The sequence below is a fragment of the Phocoena sinus genome, chromosome 20, assembly GCF_008692025.1.
Source record: "Phocoena sinus isolate mPhoSin1 chromosome 20, mPhoSin1.pri, whole genome shotgun sequence".
Lineage (NCBI taxonomy): Eukaryota > Metazoa > Chordata > Mammalia > Artiodactyla > Phocoenidae > Phocoena > Phocoena sinus.
The window spans coordinates 45,807,410-45,833,830 of NC_045782.1; the positions used below are offsets into that span (position 1 = coordinate 45,807,410).

At 43.1% G+C, this 26,421-nt stretch overlaps 1 protein-coding gene across 6 annotated transcripts in view; it reads left to right on the forward strand.

The window, feature by feature from the left end:
• The window catches only part of B3GNTL1 (UDP-GlcNAc:betaGal beta-1,3-N-acetylglucosaminyltransferase like 1), a 110,740-nt gene that overhangs the window by 4,490 nt on the left and 79,829 nt on the right, over window positions 1–26,421 (forward strand). For all 6 annotated transcript variants that reach the window (XR_004347558.1, XM_032616860.1, XM_032616859.1 and 3 more), the window contains exon 5: window positions 16,092–16,156. Coding sequence is in view for 5 of the 6 variants with exons in the window: in XM_032616860.1 (XP_032472751.1) it covers window positions 16,092–16,156 (65 nt within the window). In the remaining variant the exon portion in view is untranslated. The remainder of the gene's footprint in view (window positions 1–16,091; window positions 16,157–26,421) is intronic.

Here is a 26,421-nt window from a genome sequence, read left to right on the forward strand (position 1 = left end):
CGAGAGAATAATATTGGGTTGGCCAAAAAGTTCATTTGGTTTTAAGTAAAAATGAAAGACATTTTTCATTTGCACTGAGAACTTTATTGAACAATGTATTCATTAACCAAACGAACTTTTTGGCCAACCCAATATTTAATTGTATAGATGTACCATATTTTGTTTATCCATTCATCAGCTGAGGGACATTTGGGTTGTTCTACCTTTTGGCTGTTGTGAAGAGCGCTAGTATAAACATTTGTGTACAAATTTTTGTTTCAACATAGGTTTTCAGTTCCTTTGGGTATATACCTCGTAGTTGAATTGCTGGGTCATATTGTAATTCTATGTTCAGCATATTGAGGAACTGCCAAACTATTTTCCACATCAGTTGCACCATTTTACATTGCCACCAACCATGTATGAGGACTCCAGTTTCTCTACATCCTTACCAACACTTCTTATTTTCTGTGTTCTTTTTAATTATAGCCATCCTAGTGAGTGTGAAATGGTTTTTCATTGTGTTTTTTTTTGTTTTTTTTTTTTTGTGGTACACGGGCCTCTCACCGTTGTGGCCTCTCCTGTTGCTGAGCACAGGCTCCGGATGCACAGGCTCAGCGGCCATGGCTCACGGGCCTAGCCGCTCCGCGGCATGTGGGATCTTCCCGGACCGGGGCACGAACCCATGTCCCCTGTATCGTCAGGCGGACTCTCAACCACTGCACCACCAGGGAAGCCCTTCATTGTGGTTTTCATTTGCATTTCTCTAGTGACTAATGATATTGAGCCTCTTTTTGTGTGCTTGTTGTCCATTTGTATATCTTCTTTGGAGAAATGTCTATCCAAGTCCATTGACCATTTTAAAATTGGATTGTTTGCGTTTTTGTTGTTGAGCTGTAAGAGTTCTTTATATATTCTGGATACTAGACCCTTATCAGATATATGATTTGCAAATATTTTCTCCCATACTTTGGATTGTCTTTTCACTCTCCTGAGAATAATCTTTGATGCACAAAAATTGTAATTTTGATAAAATCCAATTTATTTTTGTTGTCATTTTATGTGCTTTTGGTGTCCTATCTAAGAAATCATTGCTTAATCAAGGTCATGAACATTTACTCCTTTGTTTTCTTCAGAGTTTTATAATTTGAGCTCTTTATGTAGGTCTTTGTTCCATTTTGAGTTCATTTTTGTATATGGTGTGAAGTAAGAATATAACTTCATTCTTTTGCATGTGGATATTGAGTTGTTCCAACACCATTTGTTTAAGACTATTCTTTCTCCATTGAAAGTTTCGGTACCCTTGTGAAAATCAGTTGACCGTAAATGAATGGGTTCATTTCTGGACTCTATTCTTATGCCAGTACTACACTGCTTTGATTACCATAGCTTTGTGGTAGGTTTTGATATTGGGAAGTATGAGTCTTCCAACTTCGTTTTCCTTTTTCAAAATTGTTTTGCAATTTCATATGAATTTTAGGATCAGTTTTTTCATTTCTGCAATAAAGACCATTGGGATTTTGATGGGGATGGCATTGAATCTGTATATCTGGGTTGTGTTGTCACTTTAATAATATTAAGTCTTCCAATTCATGAACACAGAATATCTTTCCTTAGGTCTTAGGTCTTCTTCAGTTTCTTTTATCAATGTTTTATAACTTTCAATGTACAAGGCTTTTGCCTCTTTGGTTAAATTAACGCCTCAGCACTTTATTATTTTTTATGGTAGTGTGAATGGAATTGTTTTCTTAATTTCCTTCTCAGATTGTTCATTGTTAGTGTATAGGAAAACTGATTTTCCTGTGTATTGATCTTGTATCCTGCAACTTTGTTGAACTTGTTTATTAGCTCTAGTAGTTTTTTTGTGAGTTTTTTAGGATTTCCTATATTTAAGATCATGTCATCTGCAACTGAGATAGTTTTACTTATCCCTTTTTAACTGGATGCCTTATTTCTTTTTCTTGCCTAATTGCTTCAGCTAGAACTTCCAGTGTTTAGTAGGAGTGGAGAAAGGAGACACCCTTGTCTTGATCCTGATCTTAGGGGGAAAGCGTATGGTGTTTCACCATTGAGTATAATGTTAGCTGTGGATTTTTATAAATACCCTTTATCAGGCTGAGGAAGTTCCCTTCAATTCCTAGTTTGCTGACTGTGTTTTTCTTTATCATGAAAGAGGATTTTGTCCAGTCTTTTCTCTGCATCAACTGAGATAATCATGTAGGTTTTTTTCTTCAGTTCTATTAAGGTGGTATATTGTACTGATTGATTTCATATGTTGAACCACCCTTGCATTACTGGGATACATTCCACTTGATCATGGTGTATAATCTTTCTAATATGCTGCTGGATTTAGTTTGCCAGTATTTTGTTGAGGATTTCTACATAGATATTCATAAGGGATATTGGTAGGTAGTTTTCCTTTCTTCTGATGTCTCCATCTGACTGTAGTATCAGAGTAATGCTGGCTTTGTAGAATGAGTTAAGAAGTGTTTCCCTTTCTTCTATTTTTTTTTTGAAGAGTTTGAGAAGGATTGTTGTTAATTATCTAAATGTTTGGTAGAATTCACTAGTGGAACCGTCTGATCCTAGGCTTTTTTGCCGTTGTTGGGAGATTTTGATTACTGATTCAATCTCTGTATTTGTTATAGGTATGTTCAGATTTTTTACTTCTTCTTGAGTTAGTTTTGAGAGTTAATGTGTTTCTAGAAATTGTCCATTTCGTCTAGGTTATCTAATTTGTTGGCATACAGTTCATAATATTCAATTATAATCTGTTTAAGTTTCTGTTAAGTTTAGTAGTAATGAACCCACTTTCTTTTTCTTTTCTTTTCTTTTCTTTTTTTTTTTTGGCTGTGCCTCACGGCTTGTGGGATCTTAGTTCCCTGACCAGGGCTCGAACCCACACCCCCTGTAGTGGAAGTGCAGAGTCTTAACCACTGGACCATCAGGGAAGTCTGCCCACTTTCATTTTTGATTTTAGTAATTTGAAGCTTATTGGTTCTTAGTCTAGCTAAAGGTTTGTCAATGTTGTTGGTCTTTTCAGAGAACCAACTTTTGGTTTCATTGATTTTCTCTGTTGTTTTTTTAGTCTTTATTTCATTTACCTCTGTTCTGATCTTTATTATTTCTTTCCTTCTGCTAGCTGTGAGTTTAATGTGTTCTTCTTTTTCTAGCTCCGTAACATGTAAAGTTAGGTTGTTGACTTGAGATGTCTTTTATGTAGACATTTATATATAAATTTCCCTCTGATCACTGCTTTTGCTGCATCCTGTAAGTTTTGGTATGCTGTATTTTTATTTTTATTTATCTCTTAAGTATATTCTAATTTCCCTTATTTGACCCATTGGTTATTTAAGAGTAGGTTGTTTAATTTTCACATATTTGTCCTTCCGTTATTGAATTCTAGTTTCATTCCATTGTGGTCAGAGAAGATACTTAATCTGATTTCAGTCTTTAAAAATTTTTTGAGATATGTTTTGTGGCCTGACATGTGGTCTGTCCTGGAGGATGTTGCATGTGCACTTAGGAAGAATGCAATGCAATGCTGTTACTGAGTAGAGTGTTCTGTATATGTCTGTTAGGTTTGTTGGTTTATAGTGTTGTTCAAGTCCTCTATTACCTTACTGATCTTCTGTCTTGATGTTCTATCTGTTATTGAAAGTGAGGTGTTGAAGTATTCAACTACTATAGTAGAATTATGTTTCTCCCTTCAATTCTGTTCATTTTTGCTTCATTTATTTTGGGGCTCTCTTGTTAGATGTGTATAGTTTTATAATTGTTATATTTTCTTGATTGACCCTTTCATCAATATATAGTGTCCTTTGTTTCTTGTAACAATTTCTGACTTAGGGTTTATTTTCCCTAGTACTAGTTTAATCACTCCAGCACTTTTTTGGTTGTTGGTTGAATGGAATATCTTTTTCCATCATTTCACTTTCGACTTATTTGTGCCTTTGGATCTAAGATGAATCTCCTGTAGCATTAAATGTATCATGTGTTTTTTTAATCCATTCTGCCAATCATTGCCTTTTAATTGGAGCATTTATATTTAAAGTAATTACTTTCGAGGAAGAACTTTTGCCATTTTGCTGTTGTTTTCTATATGCTGTCTATCTCTTTTATTCTTCAGTCCTCCATCAGTGCTTTCCTCTGTTTAATTGGTTATTACTAGTGTGCCATTTTTATTCCCTTCTCACTTCCTGTTCTGTGTATTTGTAAGTTATTTTCTTAGTCATCACTGTGGGGATTACAATTAACATCTTAAATTTATAACAATCTAATTTGAATTAACATCAACTTAACTTTAATAGTGTATAAAGCTCTGCTTCTGTACAGCTGTGTACCTCCCACTTTATATCATTTTTGTCACAAATTACATCTTTATTATTTGCCCATTAACATAGGTTTATAATCATTGTTTAATGTGTTTTTTAAATCATATGGGAAAAATACAAACTGAAAGTAAAATAATACTGGCTTTTATATTTAGCTACATAGTAATCTTCATCAGTGTTTTTCATTTGTTTGTATGGTTTCAAGTTACTGTCTAGTGTTCTCATTAGAGCGGGAAGGACTCCTGTTAGCATTTCTTGTAGGGCAGATCTGTTAGGGGATAGCTCCCTCAGCTTTTGTTTATCTGCAAATGTGTTAATTTCTCCATTTTTGAAGGATAGTTTTGCCAGATTCAGAGTTTCTATATGTTATAGACCCAATAATACATTACTTACATATTGTTTTTTAAATTAATTTCTTATTGGAGTATAGTTGATTTACAATGTTGTGTTAGTTTCTGCTGTACAGCAAACTGAATCAGCCATACATATACATATATCCACTCTCTTCTAGACTCCATTCCCATGTAGGTAATTACAGGGCACTGAATAGAGTTCCCTGTGCTATACAGTAGGTTCTTATTAGTTATCTTTTATATATAGTAGTGTGTGTATGTCAGTCCCAATCTCCCAATATATACTCCCCCTTCCATAAGTTTGTTTTCTACATCTGTGACTCAATTTCAGTTTTGTAAATAGGTTCGTTTGTACCATTTTTTAAAAATTGGGGTATAGTTGTTTTACAATGTTGTGTTAGTTTCTGCTGTACAGTGAAGTGGAGTTCCCTGTGCTATACAGTAGGTTCTTATTAGTTATCTATTTTATACATATTATTGTATATATGTCAGTCCCAGTCTCCCAATTCATCCCACCCCCCATCCCCTGCTTTCCCTCCTTGGTGTCCATACATTTGTTCTCTACATCTGTGTCTCTATTTCTGCCTTGCAGACTGGTTCACCTGTACCATTTCTCTGGATTCCACATATATGCATTAATATACAATATTGGTTTTTCTCTTTCTGACTTACTTCACTCTGTATGACAGTCTCTAGGTCCATCCATGTTGCTGCAAATGGCATTATTTCATTCTTTTTTATGACTAAGAAATATTCCATGGTATATATGTACCATATCTTCTTTATTCATTCCTCTGTCGATGGACATATAGGTTATTTCCATGTCCTGGCTATTGTAAATAGTGCTGTAGTGAACACTGGGGTGCATATATCCTTTCAAATTATGGTTTTCTCCAGATATATGCCCAGGAGTGGGATCGCTGGATCATATGGTAGCTCTATGTTTAGTTTTTAAAGAAATTGCCATACTGTTCTCCGTAGTGGCTGTATCAATTTACATTCCCACCAACGGTGTAGGAGGGTTCCTTTTTTTCCACACCCTCTCCAGCATTTATTGTTTGTAGATTTTTTTTTTTTTTTTTTTTTGTGGTACGCAGTCCTCTCACCGTTGTGGCCTCTCCCATTGCGGAGCACAGGCTCTGGACGCACAGGCTCAGCGGTCATGGCTCATGGGCCCAGCCGCTCCATGGCATGTGGGATCTTCCTGGACCGGGACACAAACCCATGTCCCTTGCATTGGCAGGTGGACTCTCAACCACTGTGCCACCAGGGAAGCCCCCACCCATTTTTTGATTGGGTTGTTACATATTGTTTTATACAATTTTTATTTTTTTTACTACTGCTACTTCAGTTAGCAGAAGAAAGGAGAAGAAATATGCATTTATATTGTCTTTTATAATTAATAGTTATTTTACTGGTGCTCTCTTTTTTTCTTTCATGGATTTGAAATACTCCCTGGAATCACTTGGGGTCAATCTCTTTAATCTAAAGAACTTCCTTTAGCATCTCTTGTAAGGTGAATCAACAACAATTTCTCTCAGTGTTTGTTTATTTGGAATGTCTTAATTTCTCCTTTATTTTTGAAAGATAGTTTTGCTGGATATAGGATTCTTGGTTAACAGTTTTTTCTTTGAGTGCTTTGAATGTGTTATCCCACTGCCTTCTGGCCTCCATTGTTTGCGCTGAAAAGTCAACTGTTAATCTTATTGAGATTTCCTTTCTTTTCCCTTGTCTCTTTTAAGATTTTCTCCCTGTTTTTGGCTTTCAGTGTTTTTACTATGATGTATCTAGTTGTGAATCTGTTGAGTTTATCCTCCTTGGAGTTGTTTGAGCTTCTTGAATGTGTAGATTAATGTTTTTCACTGCATTTGGAAAGATTTTAGCCATCATATCTTTGAATATTTTTTTGTGCTTGTTGCTCTCTCCTTTTCTTTTGGTACTACTGTTATGCATATATTAGTGTCTTTAATAGTATTTCAGATTTCTCTGAGGTCGTGTTTATTTTTCTTCATTCTTTTTTCTCTCTGTTCTTCAGATTGCATTATTTTTATCCATCAAGTTTGATAATTTTTCTGCCGATTCAAATATCCTGTTGTGTTCCTCCAGGGTATTTTTTAGTTAGAGTGTTATACTTTTCAGCTCTAGAATTTCCAGTTGGTCCTTTTTAATAATTTCTGTCTCTTTATTGATACTCTTGATTTGATATGACATTGTCTTCATACCTTTCTTTGCTTCTTTAATTACGGTTTCCTTTAGGTCTTTGAACATATTTATAATGGTTACTTTGAGGTCTTTGTTAAATCAGACACCGTGATGTTCTCACTAGAAGTTTCTGGGCCTTCTTTTTATTCGGTGTCTGGGTAATGCTTTCTTGTTTCTTTGCATGTCTCCTAATTTTTGTTGGAAACTGGACATATTAGATAATATAGTAACTCTGGGTACTGGTCCCCCCCACCCCGACTAGGCTTGTTATTATTATTGACTTGTTTGCTTGTATATTGACTGGTTAGATAATTTTAGTAAAGTCTGCTCCCCTGCCCTTGCAGTGTGAAACCTCTAATGATCTCTTTCAGGAATACAGCGCTGGGTGTACCCACCCACAGTCACCCTGAGGTGGCAGTGGTGTGGGCTGGCCTCTCTTTCCCTGACCACACCCAGCTGTCAAGCTCCACTTATTGCTGACTGCTTTGCTGTTTTCAACAATACCTAAGAGCATAAATTGCTATATAAGAATAATACAAGTGAATCCATATTCCTTCAAAGGAATAGTTCTTGAGGTCAGTGTTTAAAGTTTGTTCTGACACCAGGAGGGCTCTTCTCAGCTGTCTCTTACCCATTTATGTCTAGCAAACTGGTCGTCCCACAGTTTAGCCTATATTGCCAATGAATCTACCAATCTCCTTTACCAACTGCCTCTCACCACTGTTTTGGGTGTACCCTAGGGCTTGAACTTCACACCCTGTTGCAGATGAAGCAGGGGGTGGGCAGTAACCCCATGTCTCTCTCAGTATGGAACCCCCACCCCATAACCTAGGGCAAGGGCATTTGGGTCCCCAGTATTCTTGGTGATACCATTCCCAGTGTAGACAGAGAGTCCATCCCAGCATGGGGGCTGAGTGGGAAAAGGGAGCCCCACTTTTCAACTGCACTTGCCTAGGACTCAGCCTCAGCAACAGGTACCTGGAGTCAGGATGAGAAATGCTGATGCCCTATCTCTCCCAGAAAAATAGCTTTCTGACGGGCCTAGCAGAAGAGGGAACCCTGTATTTTTGGCTGTACCTGTCTGGGGTGGAGTTTCCTTCTTGGGGGAGGGAAGGAGCAGGTCTTGGCTCACATACCTAGACCCTCACCATTACTAAGTTTTAGTAGATTTTCTTGAATAAATATTTTTTTCACTTGCTGTGTGTTAGGGCCATTTCCAGAGACTATAAATGGTTGGGGTTTTTAAAAATAATTTTTTAAAAGTTATTTTAAAAATAATTTTTAAAAATTAAATTATTAAAAGATAATTTTTACCAGTTTTGCTGGCAAGCAGTCTGTGGAACTTGTGCTGTCAGGCCAGCTCCAATCAAAATTTCTTTTGGTTCTATTTTATCTCCTTTGTTGGCTTATTAGCTATAATTCCTTTTTTGCCTTGTTAGTGGTTGATTTGGAGTTTACAGAATATACTGTCAACTTACCAAGTTCCGCCCCTCAAATGTGTGTACAACTTCACATATAGTGTGAGAACCTCATGACAGTACATGTCCTTCTCTCCCCTCTTACCTTTTTTGCTGTTGTTGTCATGCATTCTACTTTTACATGTACCATAAACCCCACAAACATTGGTATTAACTTAGTTTAAACAGTCAGTCATCTTTTTAAGAGATTTAAATAATAAGAAAGAAAATTACTCATTTACTCATATAGTTAGTTTTCAGTGCTCTTCATTTCTTTGTGTAGAGCCAGATTTCCGTCTTCTATGATTTTCCTTCTGCCTGGACTTTTTAAAACACTTCTTGCAGTGATGGTCTACTGGCGATGAATTCTTTTACCTTTTGTATGTCCTTATCTGGCATGTTTGAGTGTTGGCTGGTGGATCCTGTGATGAAGAAATTTCATCACAAGCTTTATTATCCTTCCTTTAGTCCCTACTTGCTGCCCCCAGAGCACCGCCCCATACAGGTGAGCTTGCCCCTTAGGTAACCTGCCTGTTCTGCTTTTGCCCACCCCCCACCCCCCGCTTCCCTTCCTTCTGTTCATCCTTCCATCTCCCTGTGTTCCGTGCAATTCCTTTCCTTTTTGGAGTGGACAGGGAGAAGAGAAGGAGGAGGCCTGAAATGGCCGTCTTCTGTATTTGTGGGAACAGCTTCTCCCAGTCCTGGTGCTGCCTCCTGAACCTGCTGTTCTTTTGCTTCACAGCGATGGAGGGAGGGACGGGCAGTTAGCTCCCCACACAGTGGCGGGTGGAGGAAAGAACACAATCCAGAAGTTCTTGCCAAGCGAGCCTCTGGACTGAGGTATTTGGGTTTCCTTCCACGTCAGGGTACAACCTCCTTCTGTCTCCTCTCGAGGTTCTTGCAGTTTTTAAATCGGAAGTTCAGAGTCTATGATCTCCTTTTGTTTCTAGTGTTGGACTTGGGTAGAGAGGGTAGACTACCAGTTTTACTGGTTCCCTGTCTTGTCCAACGCTAGTAGTTTTTCACATTATCTCAGATTTTCTATTTAGGTAATCTAATCCTGAATAAATATTATAATTTTGTTTCTTTATTTCTAATTTATTCTTTATTTTTCATATATTTGGGGGGAGGGTAGAAGAACAATGTGGAGTTACATTGATGAATCCTTTTATTGTGCTGGCTTAGTGGGAATGTTTGTAGTGTTTCAGTGCTAAAAGTATGACATTTACTATTGCTTTCTGATAGATACCTTTATCAAGGTAACTTGATATTTCTAATTTAGTAAGCCTTCATAAAATGAGGCATCAGGGACTTCCCTGTTGGTCCAGCGGTTAAGACTCTGCACTTCCAATGCTGGGGACGTGGGTTTGATCCCTGATGGAGATCTAAGATCCCATGTGCTGCATGGTGCAGCCAGAAAAAAAAAAAGAGGCGTCAGTGTAGAATTTGTTAGATGTCTTTTAGTTATCTGTTAAGGTGATTGCCTATTTTTTTCTCCTAACATTTTTATTGTAGTAAATTACATTAGTATTTTTCTTAACAGTGAACCACTCTTGCAGTGCCAGAACTAACCAGCCATAACACTATAGTATTTTCATACAATGCAATTATTTGGTTTTCTTAAGGATTTTTACATCTATATACATATGGAACATTCGTCTGTAGTTTTTTGTGTGGGTTGCATGTCTGGCTCAGGGGTGAGAACAGAAGGTCTCGGACTTGCTGATGTAGCTTCATGAGAGCAATAACTGTGTAGAACAATTCAGCCCACTTTTGTCTCAAGCTCCCATGTAAACTAGCCTCACAGCCTGCATTTAGATAGCAGGAAAACCGTTTACTTATTTTCACGAATAAATGTCTACTTTGACTAATTACAGATTTTTTTTTAATACCAGTTTGTGGTTAAAAAAAAAAGAAAATTCAGGCATACAGAAAGGTCTGCAATGAAATGTAAAAGCTCCATGCCCTAGGAGCAACCAGTGTTTTTTAGTTCCTACTGGATTTATTTAACTCACAGTGTCAGTTGATACTTGCTATGAAAGAGGAAACATTTAGCCCACTGTAGGTTCTTCACACTTCCCTTTCTCTTTTTCCCCCGCTCAGAGTTTTGGTTTGTCATAATATATCTATATTGTCGGGGCTTATAATCTTTACATTCTGTTCTGTAACTCTTGTTGTTTTATGTACTTGACTTAGTTGATTCCAACAGCTTAAACCTTGCAAAAACAGCACTAATGGTTTTTTAAGTAACTGTTATTCACTGCAGACCACCTAGTGGATTAGACTTGGAGGAGGAACTGAAATAAATCTGCTGCTAACCCCGTGCTGCACACTGAGGGGATTCCCAGGTGTCAGAATCTATGGAGCCTTTAAAAAATCTTCTGCTTTATTCCCTTATACTGTATACGCATGCACCATTGTTTGGGTTTTTTTTTTAATTTCTCTTTTTATTTTATTTAATTTTCTTTTCTTTTTTTTTTTTTTTTTTTTTTTTTTTTCGATACGCAGGCCTCTCACTGTTGTGGCATCTCCCGTTGTGGAGCACAGGCTCCGGACGCGCAGGCTCAGCGGCCATGGCTCACGGGCCTAGTGGCTCCGTGGCATGTGGGATCTTCCCGGACCAGGACATGAACCTGTGTCCTCTGCATCGGCAGGCAGACTTTCAACCACTGCGCCACCAGGGAAGCCCCTAATTTTCTTTTTAATTATGTTCCTTTTTAATTTCTCTTAAGTACTTCTTCAAGTAATTTTTTCATATCCAGTATGTGGATGGTAAAATATTTAGAGTATTTACATGTCTAAAAATGTCTTTATTTTGTACTTATACTCAATTGGCAGTTTGTCTGGGTATAGAATTCTAGGTGCAAAATAATTTTCCTTAGAATTTTGGAGGAGTTGCTTCATTATCTCCTGGTATCCCGTGATTCTAGTAAGAAATCTTATGTAAGTCTGATTCTTGTTATTTTAAAGGCATCTTTTCTGAAAGTGTCTAAGATTTTTCTCTTTATGTTTTGAGTTTTGAAATTTCATGATGCTGGGCCAAGTTGTGGATGTTTCTTCATTCATCCTGTTTCTGTAAAAATGGTTCGCTTTGCATTTTTAGCTTTAATTGTAATCTAGTGTGCTTCTAGTAGTTTGACTTTACAGTTTTCATATAAGACTTGAAAACAATATGCCTGCACACATTGCTAGAGCGGAAAGTGGAGGCGGGACAGATGATGAGACTGTGGCTGGTGGGGTTGAAGGTAGAGGCAGGGCAGATGATAGGCTGGTGGACAGGTTCCTATAGGTTTTAGGAGTCATGTCTTTCTTTAAAAAGTAGTCCTCAACTTTGGTAGCATGTTAGAATTGCCTGGAGAGGCTTTAAGAATCCTGATGCCTGAGTCCTACCCTAAGATGTTCTCGTGTAATCGGTCTGGGGCGCAACCATGGCATGCGGGTTGTAAAAGCTTCCCAAAACATACTGAAGCGCATCCAGGGTTGAGAACCACTCCTTTAAAATCCTCAGGAATGGTGTAGCTTCACCTCCATAGTGAGCTTGGTCTTAAGGGAACCTTGTAGCTCCCGACACAGCTGAAGGTTTGAGATCCCTTTGGAATACCCCTCAGATGAGATCCAGGGGGGTGTTAGCTCGGCTATGAGATCCTGTTCGGACCCAGCGGGTGACTTGCCAAAACAAAGGCTCGCAGCTCCTCAGATCCTTTCCAGGTGGGTGGGTGGGTCAGTAGGGTTGTGGCATAGGATTGAAGCATTCAAGGTAGCTCTCAGGGGAGAGGTGTGAGCGGGAGAGACAATTCTACTCTTTCTAGATGCCTCTTGTCCTCCAAGACCCCTTCTCATCTTCCAGCTTTCTCTCTGCTCTTTTCTGCTGGTGTTGGGTGGTCGGGGGACTCAGTGGGTCTCACTTGCTGATTCTTGCTTGTGCACCTTGCAAGCTCACGTGGGTCTCGCCTGAGTCCTGATTTACTCAGAGTTCACACTGCCCCCCTCGATGGCACAGCTGGGATCGGAGCTCTCTGGGGCCCGTCCTCAAACAGATTTAAGCATCTCTGAACACTGGCTCTCAAGTAGGATAGTGTGCTTCTCCACGAGGGGCTTAAGTGCATCTCCTTCCACCGAGGGCAGCCAGGGCAGGTGCCCTTCACTTTACCTTTTGCAGCTTCCCACCAGCATTTTTTTTTTTTTGGAAGGGGGGCAGGTAGAGGGTGGATGTTGGTGAAAATGGGCTAAGAAATAGTTGGGCTTCAGAGAACGAAGCAGAGACTTCTCTCCCAGAAACTGCTCCCCTGCCGTGCCTTGCGCTCCTCACAAACAGCAGCCAGTGTGCTCTACTTAGGAAAGCAGAAAATTGTCTAAAATATTTTAGAAAAAAATGTTAAATCAGAAATAATTTTAAAATCTTGGCCTTTTAAAAGACGAAAGGCTTTTCCCTGCTATTTTAGAAGGTTCCTGTGGAAAGACCGTGTTCTCTGACACCGCACAGTGACCCCACGCAGAGGTGCCTTGTGGTGGGTGAGGGCAGCACACGGTCCTGCCTTCTGGTGCAGCCTCTGAGGTGCCGAGGATGGGCGACGGGGCAGGTGCTCGAGCGAGGGGGCTCTGAAGCCGCTGCGGGGTTGGGTCCACTGCACCCACCCCGCGCCTCCGTTTCCTTCTTTGTGAACAGGCTGTAGCAGTAGGTGCCCGTGTGGGTGTTGGGAGGGCGTAAGACAAGCTGATGTGTGCTGGGTTCCAGAGGAGGCCACACACGGTGGGCCCTTGAGAAGTCTTAGCAGCTGTTCTGTTATTGTCTTCCTCCTCCTCCATCTCATGCATATTTTTAGTATCTTCCCCCAAATTATTTCTTGTTTTCATTATCTTTAGTCTGTTTGAAATAGAACATTTTTTATACATCAGTTATTGTGCGACATCCATTTCAACCTGCTTCTGAAATGTGTGTAAACAAATGATGGTTTTTGAAACTACTATGAGCAACCTTTCAAAATATTCTTTAATTAAGATGTTTCGCATCTTCCATAGTTGAACAAAAGTAATTTAAAGGCATTTTGATGACTTGCGATTGCTTGTCTAATCTCCACTTTAAAAGCAAGTTTTATCATTCATAAAACACTTTTTAAAGAGTAGATATAACTTGAGCCATATCATATTTGTATGTATTCTATAAATAATAAAAAAGTAAATTGTAACATTGTGAAAAAATGATTCTGCTGTCTCACTGAAGTTGGATAAAGCAAGCGAATTCATGGGAATCCTGTGTTACACATAATAAAACAGTTAATTTGGATTATGTCAGAAAGGACATATTTTCCTAGAACAATATTTTCTTAAATAGGAAATGTTATATCGACTATTGGATAATGTAGATCCAAAGTGTCTATTTTCAGGAGTGTTGGGTATTTAAATTGGGTTAAGATTCATTTACTATTATTTCATATCATAATAGAGCAAAACATTTCTTAATAATGTGGTCACTTGCTAAAATTGAAATAAAACACAATCCCACCCTCTTCTCTCCAAGAGTAAGGAATGTTAATATCGCACCGAGGCGGGAGAGGCGGGAGTTTTTCCTGCTGTGGCCATGACAACCGACTCCCCTCACAAAGGGACAGACCTCCCCAAACATCAGGCCCTGGCACAAACATTTGACTTTTCAAGGCAATAATATTAAAGCAAATTCCTTATCTTTGCCAAACACAAGATTCATCGTGAGAAACTTTCAGCTTCCTTAGTAGATGCATTTTCCTTCATTAACCAAATTCTTGGGTTTGATATTTCCCCTTCTAAAACCCAACGCTAATAAAACCACTTTTTAAACACAGCTCCTGTTAATTTCAGTGTGTCTTTTCCCATTTTTCGTTTTGATTCCATGAGCTTTTTCTCTGGGCCTGCCTTGCTTTGTGGTGATGATGGAGATTTACCTATAGTTGCTAATCCATCCCCAGGGGTCAGGAGCCAGGCCCCTGTCTCCCCTTGTGTATATTTCCTTCTCTTGCTTGTTATACCTGTGGTTCTTTGAAATCTGTGACTGTCCTGCTAACTGGTTTGGGTTGGCCAAGCTCTAGGATTAATGCTGGAAATTAAGGTGCTACCTCATGTGAAAACAGCCAAAGGCACTGCTCTAGGTCACACCCTTTGAGGCCCTGCATGAGGGCCAAGGTCCTTACTTCTGGTTGCAGTGTGGTTTGTTCCAGAAAGTGGCTGAGTAACAGGAGGGACCTGCCTTCTCTTCCTGTTCCCCTTACAGCGGAAAACTGGGGAGCACCTGGGGTGAGGCCTGGGGCAGACACTTTGCTGGTGTCCCCTGGGACCAACATTTTTCGGGTTGTCTCAGCTCTGAGTAAGAGGGATTTATTGTTTTAACTCTGCCCACACCTGTTCTGCTTTGTGCGACTTTCCTCGGTGGCACCAAATCTAAGTGTCTCTGTAATACGATTCAGGCACCAGAATTAACTTTCTAGGGAAGGTGGGAATTGTGCCCCTCGAAGGCCCCTTGGTCCCCTCTTTTGGACTAAGTGCCTCCTCTAACCTGCCCCGCCCTCAGCACGTAGACCGAACTTGCTGTGTGTTCATTTCTGCGCTCTGTTCCTTATTCGGAAGGCTTATCCTGGCTGCCCTCCCTTGAAAGCTGCCGGTCCTCCCCATGCTGCTCACTGCCCAGTTCATCACTTGGAACCCCATTCTCTCGATGGAAACTCGCGTCATCTCTCTGGCCCCCTCTGCCGTGGTCTCGTCTTCTCTCCATAAGCCTCCCTAGAGCTTCCCACCGTTCATTTGGCATTTAATATAGGTTGTCAGTTACCTTTCCTTCCAACTCAGGTCTAATCTCTGAAGGCAAGGATTCTAAAACATTTCTTAAGGTATAATATCCATACAGAAAAGTACACCTATCATCTTTGTACAGCTCAATTAATTTTCACAAACTGAACACACCGTGCAGCCAGCACCCTGATGAAGAGCGACATCACCGGCCCAGAAGCCCCCCTCCCCAAGGGAAACCGCTTCCCTGATTTCCAGGTGCGCAGGTGAATCTGCTGCCTTTGTGCTCCGTGTGCCGTCCCCACATGGTGCCTGCTCCCTGTGCTCGGCGGTGCAAGGGGCACCCACGCCGCGTGTGGCCACGATTGTCCATCCTCCTTGTGTATTTTCATACGCGTGGTGTATTTTCCATCCCAAGAGGGGTTCTTGTGCCGATCATGTCTTGGTGAAGTAGGGTCTGTACCTCCCGGAAGAGCTGGGGGTCCCAGTATGTGCAGGAACAGTGGACACTGACAGGGCCTGTACCTCATCACTGAAATATGTGTTCAGGTAACTGCCCACGAAGTGTCCAGTCCAGTGAGCTTCTACCAGCTGATCGCACGTGTGTATGTGGCCCCAACTGCCGGGTAACCATATCGTGACTTTTATCAACAGAGACTTTATAGAAAGTGTTCCTGCCAGTTCTTCTCAAGTCCTTCCATTCAGGGACATTGTAATTTTGTTTTTTAAAAGTATTCCCCAGGGTTTAGCTTAGTGCTGTACTGGATAAATGTTTGCTGACTTTATTTTCCTCCTGTGAGCACATCCTGCTTTAACACTGGTACTGGGTGGACTGTCGTCTCTTATCATTATACTTACTCCATCAGTTTCTTCTAAAGAGGCCTGATTTTTTAGTTGGTGGTGCAGAATGTTCCTAGCTTTCCTACTGTGTGCATCACACTGAATTTTATGAAACAGAATCCATTGAAAATTGAATTCTAAAAGAGCTTTTCCTTTTCTTCTTTAAACAGTTGGATATTCTAAAAATCAAGCCATAGCACAGAGCTCAGGATCTTACCTTTGCTTTTTGGATTCGGTAAGTAACTGTTTGTTTTATTTAAAATGTGTGACTATATGTTTCGAATAATTAAGAGGTATTACATTTTAGTGTGGTTCTTGAAAATCATTGTTCTAATACGTTACAATCGGCCTTTAAGGTTGATAAGTTGTTGCTGTTTAATTGCTGTAGCACCTAATGAGGGAACTGATTTTTGATAAATAGGGTTACATATAAACACAAAATTGCACAGCAGAGAAACATATAAACGAAGTGAAGATAAGCTAGGAAGGTCTTGACAAATCCAATGCTTAAAAGATTAATAACCTTAAATAGAAGTAACTCATGCAAGTTGGTGAGAAAACACAAAGAAAAATGAGTGGTAGATAAATAGGAAAGGACAGGAGTTGATACTCTCAGAGGTAGACATGCAAACAATGACCTTTAAAAAATGTTACATCGTTTGTGATCAAACACAAATTAAATTAACTGAGATACTACTTTTAAAAATCAAATTAACAAAGTTCTCTACAAATGTAGATACTCAGTGTTTGGAAATGCAATGTGAACTGGTAGCATTGACAGCATAATTTTGCATTTTGTATTAAGAACTTTAAAAATGCTTGTGCCCGGGCTTCCCCGGTGGCACAGTGGTTGAGAGTCTGCCTGCCGATGCAGGGGACGTGGGTTTGTGCCCTGGTCCGGGAAGATCCCACATGCCGCATAGCGGCTGGGCCCGTGAGCCGTGGCTGCTGAGCCTGCGCGTCTGGAGCCTGTGCTCCGCAACGGAGAGGCCACAACAGTGAGAGGCGCACGTACCGCAAAAAAAAAAAAAAAAAAAAAAAGTGCTTGTGCCCTCGACCCTGAATTTCACTTCTAGGTATCCTTGAAATTCTGAAAATGATTTATGTACAAAGAGGCTTTAGTGTTATTTATAATGATGGAAAATCAGTTAATGGAAACAAGTTAATACTGGATAGTAGATTAACAGTGAAGTGAATTGTGGTCAATCTGTATGAGAGAATTACTGTAATGCTCATAAAGAATTTTTAATAACATGACAGATGATTATGATGGGTGAGAAAAGAACACGTAATTGTATATGTAGTGTATACTCAACTATAGATTTTCTTTTTAGTGACTTTAAGGCACTCTGAGAACATTTATCTGTATGCAGTCTTCTCTTGGGCTCCTCCAGGTCTGGGGGTGAGGCGCTGCTCCAGGTCTGGGGGTGCAGGGCTCCTCCAGGATGGGGCTGCACTCCTTTTGTCTGACCACTGCCCTTTGGGCTCCTTTTCCTCTACGTGTATTTGTTTTGTTTCTTTGATTTTCCATCTTTGTGGTTTTGTTTCTTCTGCTGTGTTCGGGCTCATCCTGGTGCTCGACCTCTGACCTTAAATTGGACCCCGAGCTCCTTGCTTGCAGCCCCTCCCTTTTCTGAAGTGCAATGTAAGGCAATCGTTTTCTTCTCATGACAGCTGTGGGGTGTCCCATAAGTTCTGAGCAGAAATTTTAGTTATCGTCGTTGTTTTCCAGTTTCCATGGTGATTTTTTTCCTCTTTGTGAATTTAGGTCCCAGGGTCTCAGGGGCACAAAACTGGATGAACCCTGACCCTGGGTTCAGGACGCCTCCTCGTCACTGGTCCATGCATCCGTCTTGTTGTTTGCTTCTGTGTCCGTGACTGTGCCTGCATGTTTATTTTGATAATGCTCGGCACCTGTGAGCCTGCTGTCTGAGGCTAACGTGAGCTCCCGGCTCCGACCTCGTTATGCTGACTTCTGCTCCTGGCAACCGCCACATGATGCCCTGTCCTCACCCTCTGCTGAGCGTTTTGGTATCTATGCAAATCTGAGAAAAATCAGTTAAAAATTCTTAGTTGTGTTTAACTTTATAAAAAGAGTACCAGGCTGTATATAATATTTTTGAACTTTTTAAACTTAAATTGTTAAGGTCCATCCATGTCGTTGCACGTCATTATAGTTCACCCTGTTGTTTTAAATTGAGGTAAAATTTATATACAGTGAAATGCAAGGTTTCAGTGTGAAAACTGTGTACAAAGTGAGCAATGTGAGGGTTTTGACACTTTTATACACCCCTATAACTAACAGCCCAGTCAGGGCGGAAGATGTTTCCGTCATCCAGAGCTGCTTCCAGACAGCGTGAGTGAAGCCACATGGTGTGACACCTGTGTTTAGCTTCCACACCACGTCGTGGTCCCCCGTGACTGTGAGGGGTGGTGGGTCGCTCTGTGCTTTAACCCGTGGTGTGAAGCTACCGCAGTTAGTTTCTGTGCTACTGCTGGTCGACATTCGAGCAGTTGCCAGTTTGGGTTATTTTATTTTATTTTTAATTAGTTAATTTATTTGGCTGCATCGGGTCTTAGTTGCGGCATGCGGGCTCTGTGGTTGCGGCACACAGGCTTCTCTCTCTAGCTGTGGCGCACGGGCTCCAGAGCATGCGGGCTCAGTAGTTGTGGCACGCAGGCTCTCTAGTTGTGGCACACAGGCTCTAGAGCGCGCAGGCTTGGGTTGCCCCACGGCATGTGGGATCTTAGTTCCCTGACCAGGGATTGGACCCACTTCCCCTGCATTGGAAGGCAGATTCTTAATCACTAGACCACTAAGGAAGTCCCCTGTTATTTCAATAAAAGTGCCATAAACATCCTGATGTAAGTCTTTCTGTGGGTGTGTGTTTCCCTTTCTCTTGGGAAGATACCGAGGGACGGAGTTGAGGAATCGCAGGTGAAGGGACCTGGCGGGCGCAGTATGGCCGCTCTGTGTCCCTCCACCTTCTCCCAACATTGATGGGTCAGCCTTGGTTTCAACCATTCTAGCAGATGTGAAGTGCGTCTCCTTTGTTTTCATTTACATTCCCTGATGGCTAGTGATGTTGAGCACCTTCTCATCGGTTTATGGGCAATTCATAAATCCTCTTTTGTGAGATGTCCAAATCTTTGCCTATTTTTTAAAAAATGGGTTGTTTGTCTTATTCGTGAGTTATGAATGTTTGTTGTGTATTCTGGATACAAGTCCTTTGTCAGATGTGTGTTCTGAGTATTTTCTCCCTGTCTGTGGCTTGCCTTTTCATTTTTTAATGGTGTCTTTTGATGAGCAGAAGTTTAAGTCTTGATGAAGTTCAAATTATTGATTTTTCTCTTTTATAGTTAAATTTTTTTTTTCTGAGAAGTTTCTGCTTGCCCTAAAAGAGTTATTCTCTTGTTTTCTTACTTTTATGTTTAGACCCATTATCCACCTTGTGTTCATTTCTGTGTCTCATGTGGTAGGAAGCAGGCGTTAATTTTTTCATATGAATATTAAGTTGCACCAATGTTAAAGAGACTTTCTTTTCTCAATTGAATTGCCTCCGTGCTTTGTTGAGAATCAATTGGCCATGTCAGTGTAGGTTTATTTCCAGACTTTCTGTTCCTTTCTGTTTCTCTATTGTCTGCAGCTCATTCATTCGTCTGCTGTACAACATTCCACTGGGCAAACACACTGCGTGTATTCACCCATATGCTCCTACTGACAGGCACCTGGGCCGCTTCCACGCTCTTGCCCTTGTGAATAGCTGCTGTGGACGTTCTTGCACGCACCCCCTGTTGTACACGTATGAGAGTTCCTCTTGTGTTCACACCCAGAAGTGAGTGTCCAGGACTCAGGGGATGAGCGGGTTCGTCTGTGGGAGAGGAGCTGTGCTGCTGTCATGTGGCTGGAGACGTCCATCCCTTCTGGCAGGTCATTGTGGGTCCCGAGCCTCCCCAGCACTGGGTGTCCTCAGGCTCTTAAATCTTGTCCAGCAGGTGGGAGCAGAGTGGAGCCCCTCTGTGCTTTGATTTGTGTCCCCTGATCTCGAGCTGTGGTCAGCCTCACTCCACGTCAGTTGGCCATGTGAGTTTCCTCTTTTCGTGACACATGTTTACATCTTTTTGCCCATTTTCCTTTTTCCAACTTTGAGAAGAGTGGCAGGGATAGTACCAAAAACTCTGTTTTGAAGGCCAGCATTGCACCCATCAGCCCGGAGCACTTCCGTGTGTGTTTCCTGTAAAGAAGAACGTCTCCTCCAACCCAGAGCAGGAATGTCTCGCCGACAGGTGGCTGATACTAGTGCTCACCTCATTCACGTTTCACCCAAGGGCCCCAGAACCCATGTTGCCTTTACCTGGGAGTCTTTCATCTCCTCCTCTGGAGCATTCCACAGCACCTCCCTGACTTTCTTCATCTTGATGTTTTCGAAGATTCCCAGGCACTTTTGTAGAATGCCCTTAAAACTGAGTAACGGTGTTGGGCCAAGTGTCTCTGTCCAGAAATCTCAGAAGGGGTGCTGCCTTCTCCTCACTGTCTCCTTGGGTGCCTGTGATTTTGATTTGCCCCAACCCTGACGATGCCCTCTGGTCACTTGATGAAGGAGGCGTTCCCCGTCTGGGAACGGGGTGTGAGGATGGTGGCAGGGTCTGCGGGGAACAGGCCTTGGCCCCTAAGTGTGTACTTGTGGGAAGAAGATGGCTGTGGTCTCCAGTGAAGGCTGGGTGCGAGTGTGCCCGCTGTGTTCTGTCTCAGCACGGGAGTGATGCCAGCGCTGCACAACCACAGATTGCGCGTCAAAATGGACCATTTCTGCATGAAGAATGGGTTCATGAGGCCCCTTTGCTGGGACATCAAGGTTGTATTTTGACTTGTTAGCCACCTGGGATGCAGTCTGGTGCCCGTGTTTGGATTCAGAACACATTTCACTAGGAGTGACAACATCAGGGGAGACCAGCTCCCATGCTGCTCCTGGGACTGGAGTTCATTCATTCAGCAAATTGGTACCTGGATGTGCCAGGTGCAGCAGCGGGTGCAAGGGATACAGCAGCGAACAGACAGACGGAGACAGCGAAAGCCAGAGCTCAGGTGACTTCAGGCCCTGTGCCTCTGCTGCTTCCCTAGCCTCCCCTGAGAGCGGCCGCTTCACCTCCTGCAGCCCACGCCCTCGGGCCCTGCCCTTTCTCTCTTACACCTGCCTTACCCACCACACCATCCCCTCCGGCTTCTCAGTGATGCTCTCACCCCTCTGTGCAGTGGTGGGGCCTGCCTGCACCTGGGATTTCCCACCCCCAGCACTTCAGATCTGCACACGGCATTTATCACCTTCAATACTGCATTCTTTATTATCGTCATTGTCTGCCTTCCCTGATAGAATGCCAGCTGCACACAGGAGGGAATAGGCCCTGTTTTATCACTGATGTTTCTGAAGCACCTGGAACTTGGCAAATAGTAGGTATTAATAGATACTTGTTAAATGAATGAGTGGAGTTCGGGTTTATGTGTTCAATTTAAATGGTTCCGTTAGACTGAATTAGATACTTCTGTATACTTATCTTGGAACCCAGCCATCCTGTTGGCTGTCATTTCCATGGAGAGCAATGTTCTGAGTTTCTCAGTCTGTTTACAGATTGACTTTCAGAGCCCATCACTGTAGTGCAGCTCTTCAGAGAGTGTGCTCTTAGTAGCTGTCCTGCAGGCTGCTGCCTGGGGGCCAATAGTGCCTTTCCAGAGTGTTGGAAGGGCCTCCCGGGGTGACCTCAGTGTCACTCCTAGTCCCAGATGTGTCCAAGGATATTTGTTTTGGAGAGAAAGCAAGTCACACAAAGACCCCGATTATCTCAGAAGGTGTCTGTCAGCAGTGTTTTGGGTGAGCAGGAGGTCGACACCCATCCCCTGTGGGAAGTTGAAGTCCGCAGAGACAGTCCCTCCAAGCCCAGGAGGCAAAGCAGAAAGCTCAGGGACACAGGGATTTGCCCCAGAAGAAACCCATGCAGAGTGGGGCTGGCGCCTCCCACAAGGGCCTGCGGGGCTCTGGCCTATGGCCTTCAGACAGAGGACCCACGCTGTGTGATCTGGGCACCATCATCAGGAAATAAATTCTACTTAGAAGGGGGTGTCTGTGGCCTTTCCTAAAAATGTGTTTTGCATTTGCTTATGTCGTCTTTGATTTCTTTCATCAGCATTTTGTGGTTTTTGGATACAGATCACGTACATATTTTGTTAAGTTTGCACCAACATACTTCATTTTCTTTGGAGCAGTTGTTTGTGGACATAATATCTCTAATTTCTATGTTCGTTGTTAGTATATAGATATGTGATTATTTTATGTGTTGATCTTGTAGAACTCACTGGTTCTAGGTTTTTAGATTAGATTCCTGAGGATTTTCTAGGTGGACAATCACATCATCTGCAAATGGGAGCAGTTTTATTTCTTCTTCTCTCATCTGGAGGCCTTTTATTTGCCTTTCTTGCCTTATTGCTCTGGCTGGAACTTCCATGCACGTGGAGCAGACATCTTCACTTCCTCCTGACCTGGGAGGAAGCAGTAGCTTTTCACGTTGTGCGTCATCCTCTGTTCCTAACTTGCTGAGAATTTTTATCATGGACAGGTGTTGGATTTTGTTGCATGCTTTTTCTGTGTCAGTTGGAACTTATTGGTTTTTAAAATATGTTTTTTACCGAAGATTTATAAGATTTTTTCCATCTTCTTGGAATTTGGGAATTTTTCTGTGTGTGTCAGGAATCATTTCTGGAATGTGGTGGGCTCTTCCAAAGTACAGACTCAAGGTTTTTTCAAATGAGATGAATTTTTCTATATTGGCTCTTAATTTCTTTCTCTTAGCTTGTTTTCTTCTTTTGGCTTCTCGTGTTTGAATGTTGGGTCTTGCAGTTTGCTCACTTCCCTTTTGATTTCTGTTTCTCTGTAACTTTGAATATTATAATTCGACCTTCCAGTTCATTTACTCAGTTGTGGGCTGTGACCACCCCTTTCATCTTCGCCATTGCTGTTAGAAGTTAGATGTTATGCTTTCCATTCCTCCGTGTTCTAGGACATCTTTGAGAGCTCCTCTTTTCTGTCCTCTCCTCCGGCAGCGCTAGAGAGCTGCCACTTCGCTCTGTGTCCTGGGTCCTCGTAAGCGCATTAATGGTTGATTTTGTTTGTTTATGACTCTCTGCACCCTTGGAGGCCAGGCCACACCATCCGGGGGCTGTGGCAGCAGGCGTGCCAGGAGGTGTGGGGTCTCCACTCCTGGGACTGAGCCCTTTTATCCACGGGTGGGTGGCCTCTGCTGGGTCTGGGAGAGACCTGCTTCCAGGTGTCCTGGGTTTCTGACCTGTTCAAAACCCAGTTCTTTCCCAGCCTCAGGGGTGAAGAGAAACTTAATCGCCTGGCTACCCCTTTCCCCAGTCCTCCCGGCAGATCTGCTGACCTTCCTGGTGCGCTTGGGCACCCCAGCCCTCCCCAGGGTGTCTGCGGACCTGGAGGCTCCTGGAGCATGCATTCGGTCTTGGGGCTGCTGGCTGCTCTCCCCTCAAGTTGTGCAGTTGTGGCCTTTTGCTGCCCTCTGGGCTGGCCGATGTGTTCAGTGTTGGAGTGTATCAAGCATGAGGTCTCGGCCCCGTGTTTGCAGCACTGTGGTCACCTCCCCACTCCCTCTCTCAGCAGCACAGCATCTGCTTGCCTGGCTGCAGAAGGTGGCTTAGGCCATGCTGACTGTCAGAGGGCAGCGGGGGCCTCCCTCACCACATCCAGGACAGGAGGCTCAGCCCGGGTCTTCCGTGTTCCAGGAGTGTTATCAACGCACTTAGATTTGCCAAAGTCATCTTCGTTTCATGGTGGGGTCAGCTTCCTGGACTGTCCCCACTTTTCCTTCCAAGCAGGCGTTTATACCCAGTAGGTTTTATCGTCCTGTGAAGTGTGCTCCACTGAGGCCATGGAGGCTGTGAGCTCGCCCTCCCACCCACGCCTGCCGTCCGTCTCGGGTCCTGGAACAGTGTTCTGCTACAGTGCAGAGAAGCAGCACAGCACCTCTGATGGCGTCTGTGTTTAAGTTAGAAACGGGGGTGCCCACCTGGAAGATAGCCTGGCACGGCGGCAGTTCCTAAGCTGGCTGCAGGAAGATCCACGTGAAGGGTGATCTCTCTAAGATATGGCGCTACGTGCTAGCGGGGATCTGTTGAATCCACTGGGCTTTTCTCTTGAGTTTCCCAGCTTCCAGCTGTCGGGGCTAGTGGAGGACGCGGTGCTGGGGGAACAGAGGAGGCTGCCCTTGCTGGGTGCCCGCGGGCTGCCTGCCCAGGCCCCAGGGGAGTCTCCTTCCTGACAACTGGGAGAGCTGCTCGGCCACCTGGACACGCAGGGGGAGGTCTTGCTCTCAGGCGGAACTGTCCTGGACCTTCGTGTTCCTGGCTCTTGTACACCCTGCCCTGACCCCGTTCACCTCCGGGTCTAAAAGGAAGCGTGGGACAGAGCAGGGTCCTGCTGGGTCAGGCCTGAGTCCTCCCCATGCCATGCCCACCGCAGTCTGGCTTTTTTTCTCTGTGAGATCAGAGAAGGAACCAGCACAGAATCTGGGTGGTGGGCTGGGGAGGGGGAAGGGGGGATCTTTTAAGTAACTGATTTGCAGGTGACTGAAAAAATGATTTCGGCCTCTTTTGCCATTAAACATTTTTTCCAAACTACTGGTAAGTTGAAGCATTGACTGATGTAGATATTAGCAGTTTGTGTTTCTATTTCCCCTCCAGTTCTTCCCTGCGCGTGTGGGGAGGGGGTGGAATGTTGAGACAGCAGGAAGAGGATTGAGTGCCTCCCGCCACGTCCCTCCTGGGAGTGGAACACGAGACCACGCACTTTACTTTGAGGGTTTTTGAGAGCAAAGCATTTGACCACAGGGCATGGTGGTTACCACGAGGCTACTGAATAGTGTTATTTTCACTATATTTGGAATGGTGTACTAGCCAGTAACTTATTAAATGCAGATGTTGCCAGCCGAGTGAGGAAGTTTGTTTCTCCTGTCTCTGCATCGCATGCCACCTAATTTTTTAAAACTTTACTGAAGTATAGTTGATTTACAATGTTGTGTTAATTTCTGCTGAACAGCAAAGTGAGTCAGTTATACATATTTATATTCTTTTCCATATTCTTTTCCAGTATGGTTTATCACAGCATATTGAATATCTTTCCCTGTAGCCACCTGATTTTTATGTTTGACTTGTCAATTTTAGCATGGGATCATTCAGAAAAGAATATTGGTATCAGCTAGAGATAATCTGCTACAACTTTAGAAAACAGTTGAGAGATGTGGTGCGTTCAGGTCTGGAACAGGTGGAGGCTGCTGCTTTTCCAGGCGTGTCACCTAGAAATTTCAGCTCTGCGGATAAGTACTGTTGCCCCCCCAAGCAGGAGACAAGTTGCTTGGAAGCCCCAGGAGAGGTGCAACCAGGCCGGGAGGAACCAGAGCATGGGGCACTGGGGACCCTCCAGGTCCCTTCTCCCTGCCAGCCTCGTTGTCCCTGAGTCCTCACCCCTGTCTTATAGCTGCTGGTGGGCAGGAGGTTGTGCGTTTTCATGTGAATATGTGAATTGAGCTGAACTTCAGTTGTTTTAAAATCAAAGGCAATTTTGCCACGTTTTAAAGTTATACTTTTCCTTCTGTCTTCAACAGCGTAACATGGTAAACAAACACTCCCCCTCCCTTAAAATAAATAATTGACAGGAAATTCAAAGTTTTCTGTAGAAATTCTTTTACAGACTTTATCGACTAATTTGAGTGTGTTGATGCCGCTGTGTGGTACGGGGGGGTTGGTAGGTGGCAGGGTGCTCTTAGCTGGATTCACTAAGAAGCTATGTTGCAGACTTCCAGTCCTGAAAGCCCGGAGGTTTGTTGCCTGCAGGGGCCACGCTGGGAGCAGCAGTCAGGATGGCCAGCCCTGCCTGCCTCTCCTTCTCCGAACACACCACTCACTTTCCTTTCTGCTCTCCCCCACCTTTTCTTTCCTGAGAAAAAAATTATGGGCTTGTGTTTCAGACCCAAGGCCTGGAGGTATCAGCTGGCTCAGGAACAGGGCCATGTGATTTTAGTGGTGGCTCTTCCCAAGGAGGCTCAAGAAACAGGTGATGACCTTAATTTAATGAGGTGGAGGAATGGGCGACCCCTTACTTGATGGCAGCTGCCAATCGGTAAATATCCGTGTGTGTAGACTCCTCTACTCCTGTTCTTTTTTTTTTTCTGCGGTACGCGGGCCTCTCACTGTTGTGGCCTCTCCCGATGCGGAGCACAGGCTCCGGACGCGCAGACTCAGCGGCCATGGCTCACAGGCCCAGCTGCTCTGCGGCATGTGGGGTCTTCCTGGACCGGGGCACGAACCCATGTCCCCTGCATCGGCAGGCGGACTCTCAACCACTGCGCCACCAGGGAAGCCCTACTCCAGTTCTTTGAAAGAAGAAATAGTCCTTATTCTTAACACTCATGTTCAGAAAGATTTTCCTTGAACAGAGG